Here is a 17,439-nt window from a genome sequence, read left to right on the forward strand (position 1 = left end):
ACTGTGCTCCTAAATGGAAGTCACCACCCCGCTTCCCGGCACTGTACTCCTAAATGGACGTCACCACCCCAGCTTCCCGGCACTGTGCTCCTAAATGGAAGTCACCACCCCAGCTTCACCACACTGTGCTCCTAAATGGACGTCACCACCCCAGCTTCACCACACTGTGCTCCTAAATGGACGTCACCACCCCAGCTTCCCTGCACTGTACTCCTAAATGGAAGTCACCACCCCAGCTTCCCTGCACTGTACTCTTAAATGGACGTCACCACCCCAGCTTCCCTGCACTGTACTCCTAAATGGAAATCACCACCCCAGCTTCCCGGCACTGTACTCCTAAATGGACGTCACCACCCCAGTTTCACCACACTGTGCTCCTAAATGGAAGTCACCACCCCAGCTTCACCACACTGTACTCCTAAATGGACGTCACCACCCCAGCTTCCCTGCACTGTGTTCCTAAATGGAAGTCACCACCCCAGCTTCCCTGCACTGTATTCCTAAATGGAAGTCACCACCCCAGCTTCACCACTCTGTACTCCTAATCAGAAGTCAGCCATCCCAGCTTCATTGCACTATACACCTAACCATCTGCACTGCACTATACTCCTAAACGGAAGTCCACCACTCCAGATGATGCAAAAGAAATTTCCTCCACGCTGAGGGAATATCCATTTTCTTCCACTGATTAAGAGTTGTATAAACAGGCCCTTCCTGAGGGATTTTTTCTCTTTTTTTTTGGAGACGGAATCTTGCCCTGTCGCCAGGTTGAAGTGCAGTAGTGCAATCTCGGCTCACTGCAACCTCCGACTCCCTTCCTGAGGGACTTTCCTGGGTGGTTTCAACTATACATGTTCCCTTATATAATTTTAAGAATTTTGAAAAAGACAGAACTCCCCTACGCCCTCGTTGGAGCACCAGTCACCTCACACAGGGTCCTCTTCAAGACTCTGTGTGTCAGTGGTGTCTGCTCATGAAGTCTCCCTAGAACAGAAAACTGGCCACGCGGCTCACTGTCTACACCGTGCAAAGGCCCCCTGACCTCCTCTCTCCACACTCCCCCACTCTCATCACCCTAACCCAGTCAGTCCTCAGAGTCACCATGCCCTGTCATTGCCGGTCGTCTGTATGTCCTAGTTGTTTGCTCTTGCACAATTTATATTCAAAAAGTTTGAAAATCCCTTCTGAGATTCTAATTCAATTTCCACTCAAGTGCACTGCATCTCTTTGAAATCTCTGAGTCCATTCTGAGCTGTGGGCAATGCAATACTAGGGAAAAAAGGAGTTCCCAGGTGCTGTCTACTCAGTCCACATAACCGGTGTAACCTGAGTCTCTGCACCTTCATGAAAACAGTGGCCAGAAGCTCATTCTCTCTGCATATTCAGACTGGGCACAGCCATCAGAATGGGTAATTCTGTGAGCTCCTAGTGGGTCCATCGTTTGGGCCTCTTAGACTCTCTTAAACCAAGAAGCCTTTACCTGATGTGCCAGTTCAGTAAATGTCTTCAATCCACCTTGATGGCTTAGCCTTAAATCTTTCCACCTGGTTCACTCCCCTTTAACTATTCCATCAATACACAGTTAAGGACATATATCTGAAGGAAATTTACCATTCTCATCACTTCCTCGACCACATCATGCAACAAAATGACTTGCAGAATTCAAAGCACAACATACGTAATACAATGTTTTCTTATGTTTTTGATAATAAACTATTTGTTTTGCACATTCATTGCAGGTACCCATTTTTAGCAAATAGCCTTTTCCATGTTCACACCAAACCCCTCCAATTCCATCCTGGCAAGTGGTTACATTTTACTATATCACATATGCCAGCTAAATCAGAAAAAAAATTCCCCTTTAATAAAAATGTCCTGTGCGCTGTGTCCTAGTGGTCCATATTTGCTCCACATGCCTAAGATTAGATGTCCCTCTAAGTAAAGCAAGAAGAACTCCTGGCACAGTAAGTTGAAGTAGACAGAAGGAAGCAGCTGGGCTCACTGCCTGCTCCTAAAATCCTCTCCAACAGGTAGTTTATGTGATATGCTAGGGAAGGAAAAATGCCCAATCTGACAGGGGGAATCTGTGATTTGTTTTGGCTGTAAAGACAAAGCCACTCACACACAGTCACTTTCTTGGCTCCATGTGTTCCACGTAAACCACTGGGAGCCAGGCATGGTAGCTCATGCCTGCCATCTAAACACTTTGGGAGGCTGAGATGGGAGGATCACTTAAGCCCAGGAGTTTGAGGCCAGCCTGGGCAACACAGCAAGACCCCGTCTCCACAAAAATTTTTTAAAACTTAGCCAGGCTAGTGGCTTCTACCTGTGGTCCCAGCTACTCAAGAGGGTGAGGTGGGAGGATCAATTGAGCCCGGAGTCCAAGCCTGCAGCAAGCTAGAACTGTGCCACTGAACTCCAGCCTGGACAAGACAGCAAGATCCCATTTCTAGAAAAATAAAATACAAAGCAAAACAGTAAAATAAAATAAACCACTGAGGATGTACAGAGTGAAAACACAGAGTGGCCTATGAAATGCAGTAGCCATACTTGGCAATTTCAGTTGTGAAGGCACAGCCAGGGAAAAAAGATCAAAGACTGGCTTTAATATACATTGAATATATATTGGTTATAGAGTTACTCCATATTTAATAGTTATTCCATTAACAGCCTCATAGTTAAAATATTTCTTATACCAGATAATTTTTAAAAACACTTCATGTTCTAACATTAGAAAGAATTTTATAATTGGATCTGGGACCATTTGACAATGTACTTGTAGGGGAAAAAAAAAAAAAAAAACCTAAATTATGTAGGTTTACAATGCAGCTTATGTTACATGAAACTGCTCTCTATAAAGCAAGCATTCTGTACGTGCAATTAACTTTAACTTGAAAAAAACATCTCATGGAAGAAAACATGTAATGTTGAGTAGAACCATTGGAGAACCAAGAGATATTTCTTCTCATTTATCTGTGATCTTTTATCTCATTTGAACAAAATCAATTAAGTATCATAATTAGGGCCCAGAACTCAGTTCAGTTTTATTTTACAGTAACATTTAAACCCTAGAAAAAAATGACGTCTTGACCTGCTTCCTCTGCTATAAGCGGCAATAATTACAATCATCTTGCCGTGTCTCAAGGATGGAAGTAGGCAGTTGGTCTACCCAAATCCATTCTATTGTCCTTGCTTTTGGAGGCCTGTTTAGTTCCTTACCCTCCTCCAGGGTTCAGGTCATCAGACTGTTCTCCCCATCCCCTGCTCCAAGGAGAAAGTCTTGATGAATCTAAGCCAAAGTCATTCCATTCCTCTTGCTCTAACCAGGTTAGGCATAGGCAGATGGGGCAAGTCTGCAGGGAAGGTTTCTGGGAAGTGATGTGCAAGGAAAACCTTCTACCTCTGTAAGGAAATATCCAAAGAGATGATCTAGGAATTAAGCGGCCATCCTGGGGCCCAGGGGAACAAATAAAAGAGCTCAAGCTAATGCCCTAGGCTGCATGCTCAGTTCCATTGCTGAGCTGGTAAAATAACCAGTCCTGGAACTGCCTCACCTTGGCTTTCTGTTTGGTAAGATAACAAGCCCCTTTTTGTTCTGAACACTTTTGTTTTGTTTTGTTTTGTTTTGTTTTTGAGACAGAGTCTCGCTCTGTCACCCAGGCTAGAATGCAGTGGCACGATTTCGGCTCACTGCAACCTCTGCCTCCCGGGTTCAAATGATTCTCTGCCTCGGCCTCCCACGTAGCTGGGATTACAGGCACCCGCACCACGCCCAGCTAATTTTTGTATTTTCAGTAGAGACGGGGTTTCACCATATTGGCCAGGCTGGTCTCAAACCCCTGACCTCATGATCCACCCGCTTCAGCCTCCCAAAGTGCTGGAATTATAGGCATGAGCCACCACGCCCAGCCTGTTCTGAACATTTTTATTGAGCTTTCCACTATTTTCAAAAAAGCAGCCTGATTCATGCACATATCTTTAGAACAAATTTAAAATGCCCTAGAAAAGAATAATCTTCAGTTTAAAATCTAAGCAATCTGGAATTTACAGGACTATGTTCCTCTTAGTTCGAGTTACTCACCATTAAAAAATAATGGTCCTCAGGTTCAGCTCGAAGATATTTAAAAACCACTTGCTCCATGAACCTTTCCATTAGATCCCAGTCTTCAATGATTCCATGTCTTATTGGCCACTGGAGGATGAGAAACCAGAGTTGTCAGGCCTCAGTTCATGACAATAAAAGCAACTGTTTAACAGTGGCACAGAAGAAACTGCAATATTACAGAATAAAGGTCTCCTTCTTGTTGCAGTTTTTGTTAATTCTTATAGAGAAACAACAGCATTTAAAAAAAAAAGATTAAGTTACATTAAAAAAAGATTAAGTTACATTATTGCTCATATTCTCCTCCACTCATTTCTATTTCTACAAACAAAGAATCACCCTAACAATAAGGTGGGGACACGCCAGGCATGTTGGTTCACACCTCTAATCCAACACTTTGGGAAGCCAAGGCAGGAGTATCACTCAAGCCCAGGAGTTTGAGAACAGCCTGGGCAACATGGCAAGACCCTGACTCTACAAAAAATCACAAAATTAGCCAACCACGGTGGTGTGTGCCTGTAGTCCTATCTACTTGGGAAGTTGAGGTGAGAGGTTGAGGCTGCAGTAAGCCAAGACAGCACCACAGCTCCAGCCTGGGTGACAAAGTAAGACCTATCACTAAAACAACCACCAAAAAAAAAAGAGAGAGAGAAACAGAAAACTGCAGCTAATTACCATAAAACTGGATCTGGAGCTTAAAAAAAAAAAAAAAGTCTGACAAGTTAGTCAACCTGCAATTTTCCAGTGGAGGGGATCTTGCTTTCACGTGTGACCTGGTGTTTCCTGAGTCTATTCTGCATTCCAGGGATCTGTTAATTCCCTTCATTCTCCAATCAAAAATACCCCTCTTCAAAAACAACCACCAGCACCACCTCTATTCAAACATAAGAATATAAATACAGTCCGGCTGGGCATGGTGGCTCACACCTGCAATCCCAGCACTTTGGGAGGCCAAGGCGGGTGGATCACAAGGTCAAGAGGTCAAGATCAACCTGGGCAACATAGTGAAACGCCATCTCTACTAAAAATACAAAAATTAGCTGGGCATGGTGGCATGTGCCTGTAATCCCAGCTACTCGGGAGGCTGAGGCAGGAGAATCACTTGAACCAGGGAGTCGGAGGTTTCAGTGAGCCGAGAATACGCCACTATACTGCACTCCAGCCTGGCGATAGAGACTCCAAAAAAAAAAAAAAAAAAAAAGAACATAAATACATTCCATGACTCACAAACCCAACTTCTAGATGACTATTTTGCATTAATCATCCTGCCGCTCTACACTTAGAGAAGCAAATTCCTGTCCGAAATTTACCTTTGTAGCATACGTAGGTTTATCAATGGCTTCATCTCCAATGAAAAAGTCAAGGTCATCAACTCCCCTCAACACTCTCCTTTGGGCTTGGTCAACTACCTTTGCTGACTCTCTGATGGCAATACCTTAAAAAAAACATACACAGATTTCTATCACTACCCATATCTATTTAAATGATCAAAAGGAATAATATCGCTACATACATACAAGTAAATTTCCATTGTTAGGGTTCCATGTGGAGTCAAGGGTGCTCACAGAAATGACAATGTCAACGAGCACATAAAATAATACAGAAACTAATACAGAAACAGGCTGTTCTATTCTGGTATGATTTTCAGAATGTACAAAGGAACTAAGCTTCTCTGCTTTTATGTTGACAGAAGCTACATTACTAAATTTCTCAGTTTTATCTGGAAAAATCCCTCAAGACTGTAAGTGAAATGTCTATACATCAGTAGCTTCCAAATTTAAAATACAATGTAGAAGGGGAGGAAATTCTGTATAATACAGAAGAGGAGAGTAAACTGAAAAATAGTGTCTACAATAAAACTCTACATCACATAGCCTTCAAACGTATTTTTAGTTTTGTTACAGGGGGAAAAGAGCCACAACTTCCCATTAAAAGGATAAATTAGAATGTTATTGGTTAATATCCGTAACCCAAAAAAAGGACCATAATCAAATAACTATTATATTAAAATTCCAAATATTAATGGCTTCATAATACATTAATAAGATTTTAACCTTAAATATTTGAGGATACATTTAATAGTAAATACTCATATCAAACTTCATTCCAGAATTTAACATCTAATGAAATGTGGAAGGCATCACAAAGATTCCATTTTTCACTTAAATTCATAATCCCTGGTCACACTCTGAGCTCTCCCAAGAGCTTATTTTCATCCATCAGGTCTCTACATAAACACCATCTCATCCCTTGAAGGCTTCCTTGACAACCTGTAGTTCTGCACATGTGTTTGATGCTTCCACTGGCCCTTCTACACTTACATCATGGCATTTTTCAGGATGAATTACAATTGTTAAAGATTAGTCTACCAAACTAGACTGTAGATCCCTTGCAGTAAGATAACATACATCTTTTACTGTTTCTCCAGTGGGAGGCTCGGATGTCATTAACAATAATAATTTACATTTACTAAACACTCTGCTGCTAAGTGTTTCCTTTTGCACGCTATTTTATGTAAGCCTCATAGTAGCTTTCAACAGGTACAATTATCTGCATTTTACAGAAATGGAAGCCTAACAATCTATCAAGGTCACACAGCTTCTAAAAGACACAGATAGGATTTGCACCTAAGCAGGTTCCTAACAGAATAGGCACTAGAGAAACATTTGTTAAATTAACATTCTACTCCACTAAAATATTTATTGTCGGTTTGAGAAATGGTAAAACTATACCTAAATAGTTCTAACATAAACCTAATTCCATAAATATACTAATGACATCTACTACCTTTAATGTATTTCTGATGAAAGAACAGCTCTCTAGCTATACATATATAAGTGCTAGATAAAGTTTCTCTGAATTAAAACATCAAAATATTTGTGACTTACTACCTAAAGTGATGTACAGAGTCAGTATGATCCTTACCAAAATACCAATGGCAACCTTCACAGAAATAGAAAAAATAATCCTAAGTTCATATGGAACCACCACAAGATACCCCAAATAATCAAGGGAATCTTTAGCAAAAAGAACAAAGCTGAAGGGATCACACTACTTGACTTCAAAGTACACTACAAACCTACAGCAATCAAAACAGCATGGTACTGGTATAAAAACAGACATGTAAACCAATGGAACAAAGAGCCCAGAAATGAATCCATGTATTTATATTCAACTGATTTTACACAATGGCAAAGTATAAATAAATGGTATTGGAGAAAAACTTGATATCCACATGTAGAAGAATGAAAGTGAATGCTTCTCTCTCAACCATATACAAAAATTAACTCAAAATGGATTAAGACTTATTCAATGTAAGACCTGAAACTGTTGAACTAGTAGAAAAAAATGGGAAAATGCTTCATAACATTGGTCTGGGCAAGGATTTTTTTGGACAAGACCTTAGGAACACAGGTCACAAAAACAGACAACTGGAATTATCAAACTAAAAATCTTCTGCACAGCAAAGAAAACAATCAACAGAGTGAAGACACAATCTATAGAATGTGAAACTATTTCCAAACTACCTGACAGATTAATAACCAAAATATATAAAGAACTCAAACAGCAATTAAAAAAATAACCCAAGTGAAAAATGAAAAATGAACAAGAGCCCTGAATGGGCATTTCTCAAAAGAAGACATACAAGTGGCCGACAGGTGTATGAAAAAAATGCTCAACATCACTAGCCATCAGGGAAATGCAAATCAAACCCACAATGAGATATCAAACACTTCACCCCATTGAGAATGGCAATTATCAATAAAGCAAAAGATAATAAGTGCTGGGGACAAGGTAGCAAAAAGAGAATCTTTATACACTATTGGTGAGAATGCAAATTAGTATAGCCATTATGGAAAACAGTATAAAGGTTCCTCAAACAATTAAAATCAGAACTACAATATGACCCAACAATCCCACTACTGGGCATATATCTAAATGAAATGAAATCAACATGTTGAAGAGCTGGCTGCACTCCCATGTTTACTGTAGCACTATTCACAATAACCAAGATATGGAATCAACCTAAGTGTCCATTAACAGATGAACAGATAAAGAAAATGTGGCTTTATACACAATGGAATACTATTCAGCCATTTCAAAAAAGGAAATTCCGCCATCTGCCCCCAACATGGATGAACCTGGACATTATGTTAAGTTAAATAGGCCAGGCACAGAAAGACAAATATCACGTGGTCTCATTCATATGTAGGATCTTAAAAAGTAGATCTCATAGGAGGTAAAGTGTAGAATGGTGATTACCAGAAACTGAGGCTATTAGGGGATGGAAAGGACAGGGAGATCCTGGTCGAAAAATAAATAACTACGGTTAGACAGGAAACATAAATTACAAGAGATCTAGTGTACAGTAAGGTGACAACAGTTAATGATGATATATTGCATTCTTACAAAATGTAAAGAGAGTATGCTATGTGCTTTCACCACAAAAATGATAACTATATAAGATAATGCATTTGTTAATTGGCTAGATTTAATCATTTTGTAATGTATATATACTTCAACACATCATATTACATATGATAAAAATATACAATGTTATCTGTATATTTAAAAAATTAAAGTCATAGCCAGCTATGGTGGCTCATGGCTCATGAATGTAATCCCAGAGACTCAGGAGGCTAAGGCAGGAGGATCACTCGAGCTCAGGAGTTTCAGAACAGCCTGGGCAAAATAGCAAGACCCCACCTCAAAAAATGCTAAAAAAAAATTAGCCAGGCACAATGGCACACAAGTCTGTAATCCCAGCTACCCAGAAGGATCACTTGAGCCCAAGAGGTTGAGGCTGCGGTGAGCTATGATCACCCCATTGCACTCCAGCCTGAGCAACAGAGTGAGACCCCATACCTAAAAAAAGTTTAAAGGTCTAAAATCTGTTTTTAATTAAAAATCTTTCTTAAATCCTTGTGACTGAATTTCAGGAGACAGTAAATAATGTTTCTAGGCTGGGCACAGAGGCTCACACCTGTAATTCCAGCACTTTGGGTGGCCAAGACAGGCAGATTGCTTGAGCCCAGGAGTTTGAGACTAGCCTGGGCAACACAGTGAAAACCTTTCTCTATACAAAAAAATACAAAACCTAGCCGGGAGTCCCAGCTACTTGGGAGCCTGAGACAAGGGGACTGGGAAGTTGTGACTGCAGTGAGCCATGATCACGCCACCATACTCCAGCCTGGGTGACAGAGCAAGACCCTGTCACTAACAAAACGTAACAAAATGTTTCTGAACTAATTTCTTCAAACAGTCCAGCCAAGTTAATTTTTCTACACAGCTACTTCATGAATGAGCACACAGACTTTGAAGTTCTGAAAACCTAGGTTTAAGCACTTACTTGCTAGCTGACTTGAGGAAAGTCATTATTAACACTCAGTGCTCTCTCCTCTAAAATGCATATACCACTACCTACCAGGGTGGTGAGTATTACGTGGAACAATGTTTACAAAGTGTTCAGCAGAGAATATGCTACAGAGTAGTAGTCAATAAACAATGTTATCTATACCAAATTGGAGGCCAAATTTGTGACTGGCTGAACACTGAACAGGTACCCGGATACAACCATTCCAGAGAAGAACTGAGAAAAACATTATAAAAATGTTTATCCAGCAATTCCACTTCTAGAAATTCATTCTAAAGAAATAATCATTGAGAAAATAAAGGTATATATACAATAATATTCTTTCTAAAACTAATTGTAATAGCAATAAATTGAAGGGGGAAACTTAACTGACCTGAAATCAGAGATCAGATAAATTACATCAAATCCTTAGAAAGAGCTACTAAGGGCCGGGTACAGTGGCTCACGCCTGTAATCTCAGCACTTTGGGAGGCCAAGGTGGGCATATCACGAGGTGAAGAGATCTAGATCATCCTGGCCAACATGGTGAAATCCCCGTCTCTACTAAAACATACAAAAATTAGCTGGGCATGGTGACACATGCCTGTAGTCCCAGCTACTCAGAAGGCTGAGGCAGGAGAATTGCTTGAACCCGGGAGGGAGGTTGCAGTGAGCCAAGATCTCGCCACTGCTCTCCAGCCTGGCGCCTGTCGACAGAGCAAGACTCTGTCTCAAAAAGAAAAAGAGCCGGGCGCAGTGGCTCGCGCCTGTAATCCCAACACTTTGGGAGGCCGAGGCGGGCGGATCACCTGAGGTCGGAAGTTCGAGACCAGCCAGGCGAACATGGTGAAACCCTGCCTCTTAAAAAAAAAAGGAAAAAAAGAAAGAGCTACTAAGTTGCCTTTCAGAATATGCACAGTGTAACTCCACTTCAGTAAATTTACCGAGTTACACGTGTGTGTTTAATGTAAATTCAGAAAAATAAGATGGCTAGCCAAAAGATTAATACTGGTTAACTGTGAGTGGTAGAACTACCAGTGACTTTTGCTTCTTCTACTGGGTATATTGGTTGTTTTTTTCCAACTATTAAAAAAAAGATAAAGAAAATAAAAGTAAAAGCTAATCTTTTGTTTGTAAGCTAAAGCACTGCCATCTTGACCAGAGCCAAAAATAATAATAATAAAAAATAATAAATAAAAGCATTTACCCTGTTACCTCTCAAAATAATTTACCTTTAAAGCCTCATTTCCAAATGAAAAGTTTTCAAGGTAAGTCAGGCTGTAGAATTTTCTCAAATAGAAAGTTATTAAGATAGCTAGAAATTTATGTTAAAAATTATTCCAAGACAAGTTAGTAAACATATACAATTATTTCTAAAAGTAGATTATCTGGAATCTCCAATTTACTACAAATGAAGAATAACAACAAAGCTGTAAGGGTGAATTTTAGGCCAGGAGCGGTGGTTCATCCCTGTAATCCCAGAACTTTGGGAGGCAAAGGTGGGCGGATCACCTGAGGTCAAGAATTCGAGATCAGTCTGGCCAACATGGTGAAACCCCATCTCTATTTAAAAAAAAAAAAAATAGCTAGGCATGGTGGTACGTGCCTGTAATCCCAGCTACTCAGGAGGCTAAGTAGGAGAATCGCTTGAACTCAGGTGACAGACACTGCAGTGAGCCAAGACTGGACCATTGCACTTCAGCCTGGGCGACAGAATGAGACTCCGAATCAAAAAAAAAAAAGAGTAAACTTGAGGCCTTTTTCTCAGAAAGACATCTTAAAGTGACAGGATAAAAAGGTGAAAAGAAAAAGATACAGGGCAGAAATCACTTTCCATGCCTCATTTTCTCATTCCAACTCACTGCCACATTTATAGTCTCAAAGCTATCAAGTTATGAACAGTGGTACACAACTAATGGACAGAACTTCTGTAGAACTGAAGAAAGCAAGAGTGAAGTAGAAACACTGGGGCTGAGAATGAGAACGAGAAGCGAAGAGGACATTGGAGACCTCAGGCTGAACATGGGCTAGAAAAGTCTGGTGGGCCACACCCATCTCTGATAACATCCATCTCTGACCACTCTATGCAATGGCACACTGACTGACGCCACGCAGAACCATCTGATGCACAACTTTGGTATTCCAAAGGGCCACTGGTGAGACAGCCTGTAGCAAACCTCAAATATCCTCACCCAATGTGCCACTACAAGTGACAGGTTCTATCCTCTGGGCAAGATCAAACTTAATTGTGTGTGAATTCAGAATTAAACTGCCAAATCAATATAAAAGATTATAAAGAGATAAAGGCAAAAAGATTCTCCAATTCATGACATTATTCAAGTTTACCAACTATTTGAGGGCAATATACACAACCAAAAGAAAAAAAGACCTCATCTGAAGACTCTAGGAAAAAAAAAGAAAACCAAAAAAACTACCACCTTAAAGAAAATGCTAAACTTAGTAACAATGAAACTATGACATTCAAAAATTTAAACGACAACAAAGTAAATCCTACCTCTCCCAAAAAGGCAAATCAAAGCACTCTGACCCCAAATCATAGATCTATGTATCGATGGTCCTTAAAAATTAAAACACATACACAACATACACACACACACACACACATACTCAAACACACATACACACAAAGTATACTTCTTTTAACTACTTTACAGGAAGCAGCTGTATCCATGCACGAGAATAAAAGTATACAGCGCTTATATTTCAAATATTTTGTCTATACCTATAGAAACCAAGATGTGGCCCAATCAGTTCTTATGAACCAATGGAGAAATATGTCTAAATAATCTATGTCAGCCAAGCTATCTCTAATACACCACAACATACCACAGTCCCCCACTTCTACCACGACCCAGCAGTAACATGGAGCTCCTCCCCAAGTGAGTTTCAACAAAGGCCAACAGGAGAACCTGAACTCTGACCCCCAAACTGGCAATAATGAAGTGGTATCCCCATTCCCCTGCTGGAGCAGTGTCAGAAACGACTTGCTAAAACACAAAATTAAAATAAGAAGTTCTTAACCTAATACCCAGAGTATCTAGGTTTCCATTTTAAAACTCTCACCATAGCAAAAACCAGTAACATCTCAACTGAAAAGAGAAAAGATGATGAACAGACAATGCCACCGAGATGACAGAGACATACAATTATCAAACAAGGATTTAAGGAGCCATCATAAACTGCCTCAATGAGCAATCTCAAATACTCTTGACTCTTGAAACAAATGCAAAATAAATGGAAGTCTCAGCAAGGAAATGCAAAGACACAGCAAAGAAACAAAATATAAAGACAAAACCATATTTAAATATTACAATAACCGAAATAAAAATCTCAAGAGACAGCCTCAACGAAGAAAAGGACAGAGGACAGAAACCGGAACTTGACAGGGTAACAGAAATTACCCAGTCCTAACAAAAGAGAGAAAATAGATTGGAAAGGCCGGGCACAGTGGCTCACGCATGTAATCCCAGCTCTTTGGGAGGCCAAGGTGGGCAATCACCTGAGGTCGGGAGTTCAAGACCAGCCTGACCACTATGGAAACACCCCATCTCCACTAAAAATACAAAATTAGCCAATAGTGGTGGCGCATGCCTATAATCCCAGCTACTTGAGAGGCTGAGGCAGGCAGAGCACAAGGTCAGGAGTTTGAGACCAGCCTGGCCAACATAGTGAAACCCAGCCTCTACTAAAAATACAAAAAAAAAATTAGCCAGTCATGGTAGCCGGTGCCTGTAATCCCAGCTACTCAGGAGGCTGAGGCAGGAGAATCTCTTGAACCTGGGAGGCAGAGGTTGCAGTGAGCCAAGATTGCACCACTGCACTCCAGCCTGGGTGACAGAGCAAGACTCTGACATACATACATACATATATACATAAGCATTCATGGATTACAAGTTCCAGAAGGAAAAGAGAAAGAAGAAAAGAAGGCAGGACTGGAAGGTATGCAAAGAAATAATGCCTAAAACTGCCAAATGTGGCAAGAAAAAAAAAGGGGGAAGAAAAAAATAAGAAACCAATAGATTTAATACTTAACAAACCCCAAATAAGATTAAAAAAAAAAAAATTCCAAAACATATTATACTCAAACTTCTAAAAACTAAGGATTAAAAAAAAAAAAAATCGGCTTCCACGGACATTTCTCATCAGAAATCATGGCACAAAAAAAGGGGGGAGTTGCATGACATTTCTGTGCTGAAACAACTGTCCATCCAGAATTCTATGTTCAGCAAAAATATCCCCTAAGAATAAAGAGCAAATCAAGACTTTCAGTTGAAAGAAAACTAATAGAATTTGTCACCAGCATACCTACTTTGAAAGAATGGCTTCGGATAGTAAGGCAGTCCAGATTCTTTTAATCAATAAAAAAATAAATAAATATTAAAAAGAATGGCTAAAGGAAGTTTTCTAAAGAGAAATGATAAAAGAAGCAATCTGGGTATATCGACAGAAAGAAAGAACAACAGAAAGAGCAAAAATGTGGAGAATTATTATTTCCTTTTCCTCTTGAGCTTTCTAAATTATGTCTGGCAGTTGAAGCAAAAATTATAACTAATGTAAATCTACTGAGATCCAATATATATCAAGGAAAGATTTAAGACAATTATATTAGAAATGGGGAGCTGAGGCCGGTGGCTCATGCCTGTAATCCCAGGACTTTGGGAGGCTGATGCAGGGGGATCACCTGAGGTCAGGAGTTAGCAACAGCCTGGCCAACACGGTGAAACCCTGTCTCTACTAAAATTACAAAAATCAGCCAGGTGTGGTGGCGCACAAGTGTAATCCCAGCTACTTGGGAGGCCGAGGTAGGAGAATCTCTTGAACCCGGGAGGCAGAAGGCGCAGTGAGGCAAGATTGCACCCCAGCCTGGGTGACAGAGTAAGACTCCGTCAGAAAGGAATGAAAGGAAGAAGAAAGGGAGAAAGAAAGAAAGGGAGGAAGAAAGAAAGGGAGAAGGGGAGAAAGGGAGAAAGGGAGAAGGGAGGGAGGGAGGGAGGGAGGGAGGGAGGAAGGAAGGAAGGAAGGAAGGAAGGAAGGAAGGGAGGGAGGGAGGAAGGAAAAAGGGGGTAAAGGTACCTACAGGGAGGTAGGGTTTCTACATTTTATTCCAACTGGTAAACTGTTGATTCCAGTAGACCAAGAAAAATATATATGTATATGTATATAATTTTTAATAATATATAATGTAATAACTAGACCAATCACTTAAAAAATTATACAAAGACATGTACTCAAAAACACAATAGGGCCAGGTGCAGTGGCTTGTGCTTGTAATCCCAGCACTTAGAGAGGCCAAGGTGAGAGGATCACGAGGTCAGGAGATCAAGGCCATCCTGGCTAATAAAGTGAAACTCTGTCTCCACTAAAAATCAAAAAATTAGCTGGGTGTGGTGGCACATGCCTTAGTCCCAACTACTCAGGAGGCTGAGGCAGGAGAATCACCTGAACCTGGGAGGCAGAAGTTGCAGTGAGCAAAGATCACGCCACTGCACTCCAGGCTGGGCAACACAGAGAGATTCCATCTCAAAAATAAAAATAAAAACACAATAGATAGGCCATACGCAGTGGCTCATGTCTGTAATCTCAGCACTTTGGGAGGCCAAGGTGGGCAAAACACCTGAGGTCAGGAGTTCGAGACCAGCCTGGCCAACATGTCTCTACTAAAATATTTACATATATATATATATATATATATATATACACACACACACACACACACACACACACACACACACATGTGCAATTCTAAATATATAATTTATATAAATTATTTATTTACATATATAAATTATATCTATATATTATATAATTTATATATATAAATTAGCTGGGGATGGTGGCACATGCCTGTAATCCCAGCTACTTGGGAGGCTGAGGCACGAGAATAGCTTTAACCTGGAAGGCAAGAGGTTACAAGGAGCTGAGATGGTGCCACTGCACTCCAGCCTGGGTGACAGAGCAAGACTCTGGGTCAAACAAAAAAACTACAGATAAATCAACATGCAATTCTAAAACAAATGTACAAATAACCCACAAAAGTTAGGCAAGACAAAACAGAAAAATAAACAAAAGGAATAAACAGAAAAGCACTAATCGATAATTACAATAAATGTAAATGGTCTAAACATACCAATTAAAAATAGATACTGGGCGAGTACATTAAAAAAAATACCTGAATTCTGCTGTCTACAAGAAACTCTCTTCAAATGTAACGATATCAATAGGCTGAAAGCAGAAAGATGAAAAAAGATATTCCATGCAAACATTAATCAAAAGAAAGCGCAAGCAGCTATACTGCTATAAGAAAAAGCAGTCTTTCCAGCAAAGAAAAGTACCACTTATAGACAGGGACATTACATATGATAAAGAGTCAATCCATCAAGAAGACAAAGAAATCCTAAATGGATATGCACCCAAAAAATAGAGCTGTAAAATACATGAAGCAAAAGCTGATGGGAAAAAAATACACAAATCCACAATTATAACTGTAAACTTCAATGCCTCTCTCTCAATTGATAGAACAAGTACACAGAAAATAAACAAGAGTATCAAAGAATTCAACAATGCCATCAACCTACGGGATCTAACATTTTATAGGACACTCTGCCAAACAAGAAGAGAAAGCACATTGCTTTCAAGGGCCCATGCAGCTTATACCAAAATAAACCTTCTGTTGGACCATAAAACAAACCTCAACAAATGTAAAAGAATTTAAGTCATACTGAGTATATTTTCTGACTACAATAAAATTAATCCAGAAACAGTAACAAAAAGATAATGAGAAAATCTCCTACACACTTGGAAATTTTAAAACACAGTTGTAAGAATCCACAGTCAAAGAGGAAATTTCAGAGAAACCAAAAAATACATAAGATGAAATGAAAATATAACATTAAAATTGGGGGGAATGACACAGCTAACACAGTGCCAATAAGGAAAATTTTAGCACTAAATGCTTATATGAGAAAAGAAGAATCTCAAACTAATAATCTAGAAAAAGAAAAGCAAAATAAACCCAAGGCAAGCAAAAGGAATGAAATAATGAAGATAACAGCAAAAATCAATGACATTTAAAACAGGAAATTTGAGAAAAATCAATGAATCAAAAAGCTAGCTCATGAAAATTAAAAATTTTCACTTTGTGAAAAACTCTGTGAAGGTAAAAAACCAAGCTACAGACTGGAAGAAATTATTTTAAACCACATATTAGACCAATAAACTTACATCTAGTATATATAAACAACTCAGTGAGATATCATCTCTACAAAACTTTAAAAATTTAAAAATTAGCCAGGTGTGGTGGTGTACACCTGTAGTCCCAGCTACTCAGGAGGCTGAAGCAATAGGATCATTTGAGCCCAGGAGTTCAAGGCTATAGTGACCTGCAATTACACCACTGCAGTCCAGCCTAGAGAGAGAGAGATCCTCTTTCTAACAAATATAAATTTTAAAACAAAATTAAAAATAAAGAACTCTCAAAACACAACAGTAAGAATATAAACAGTCAAATTTTAAAATGAACAAAATACATGAAAAGGCATTTCAAGGAAGATGACATTCAGGTGACAAGCACATGAAAAGATGTTCAACATCACTAGCCATGAGGGAAATGAAAATGATGAGAAATCATTACACACTTACTTGATCAGCTAAAGTAAAATATAATGACCAGGCACAGTCATTTAATTACATATAATTACAGGCTCACACCTGTAATCCCAGCACTTCAGAAGGCCAGACGGGTGGATCACTTGCTATCAGGAGTTCGAGACCAGCCTGGCCAACATGGTGATACCCTATCTCTAATAAAAACACAAAAATTAGCCGGGCATGGTGGTAAGCACCTGTAATCCCAGTTACTCAGGAGGCTACGGCAGGAGAATGACTTGAACCCAGGAAGCAGAGGTCGCAGTGATCCAAGATGGTGCCACTGCAGTCCAGCCTGGCAACAGAGCAAGACTTGTCT

At 39.8% G+C, this 17,439-nt stretch overlaps 1 protein-coding gene across 3 annotated transcripts in view; it reads right to left on the reverse strand.

The window, feature by feature from the left end:
- The window catches only part of ACTR3B (actin related protein 3B), a 106,128-nt gene that overhangs the window by 53,616 nt on the left and 35,073 nt on the right, over positions 1–17,439 (reverse strand). For all 3 annotated transcript variants that reach the window (XM_017519813.1, XM_017519804.1, XM_017519819.1), the window contains 2 exons: positions 5,413–5,537; positions 4,082–4,192 (listed from right to left, as the gene is read on the reverse strand). In XM_017519813.1, the coding sequence (XP_017375302.1) occupies positions 4,082–4,192; positions 5,413–5,537 (236 nt within the window). The remainder of the gene's footprint in view (positions 1–4,081; positions 4,193–5,412; positions 5,538–17,439) is intronic.

This window comes from Cebus imitator, unplaced genomic scaffold (assembly GCF_001604975.1).
Source record: "Cebus imitator isolate Cc_AM_T3 unplaced genomic scaffold, Cebus_imitator-1.0 Scaffold20, whole genome shotgun sequence".
Classification (NCBI taxonomy): domain Eukaryota; kingdom Metazoa; phylum Chordata; class Mammalia; order Primates; family Cebidae; genus Cebus; species Cebus imitator.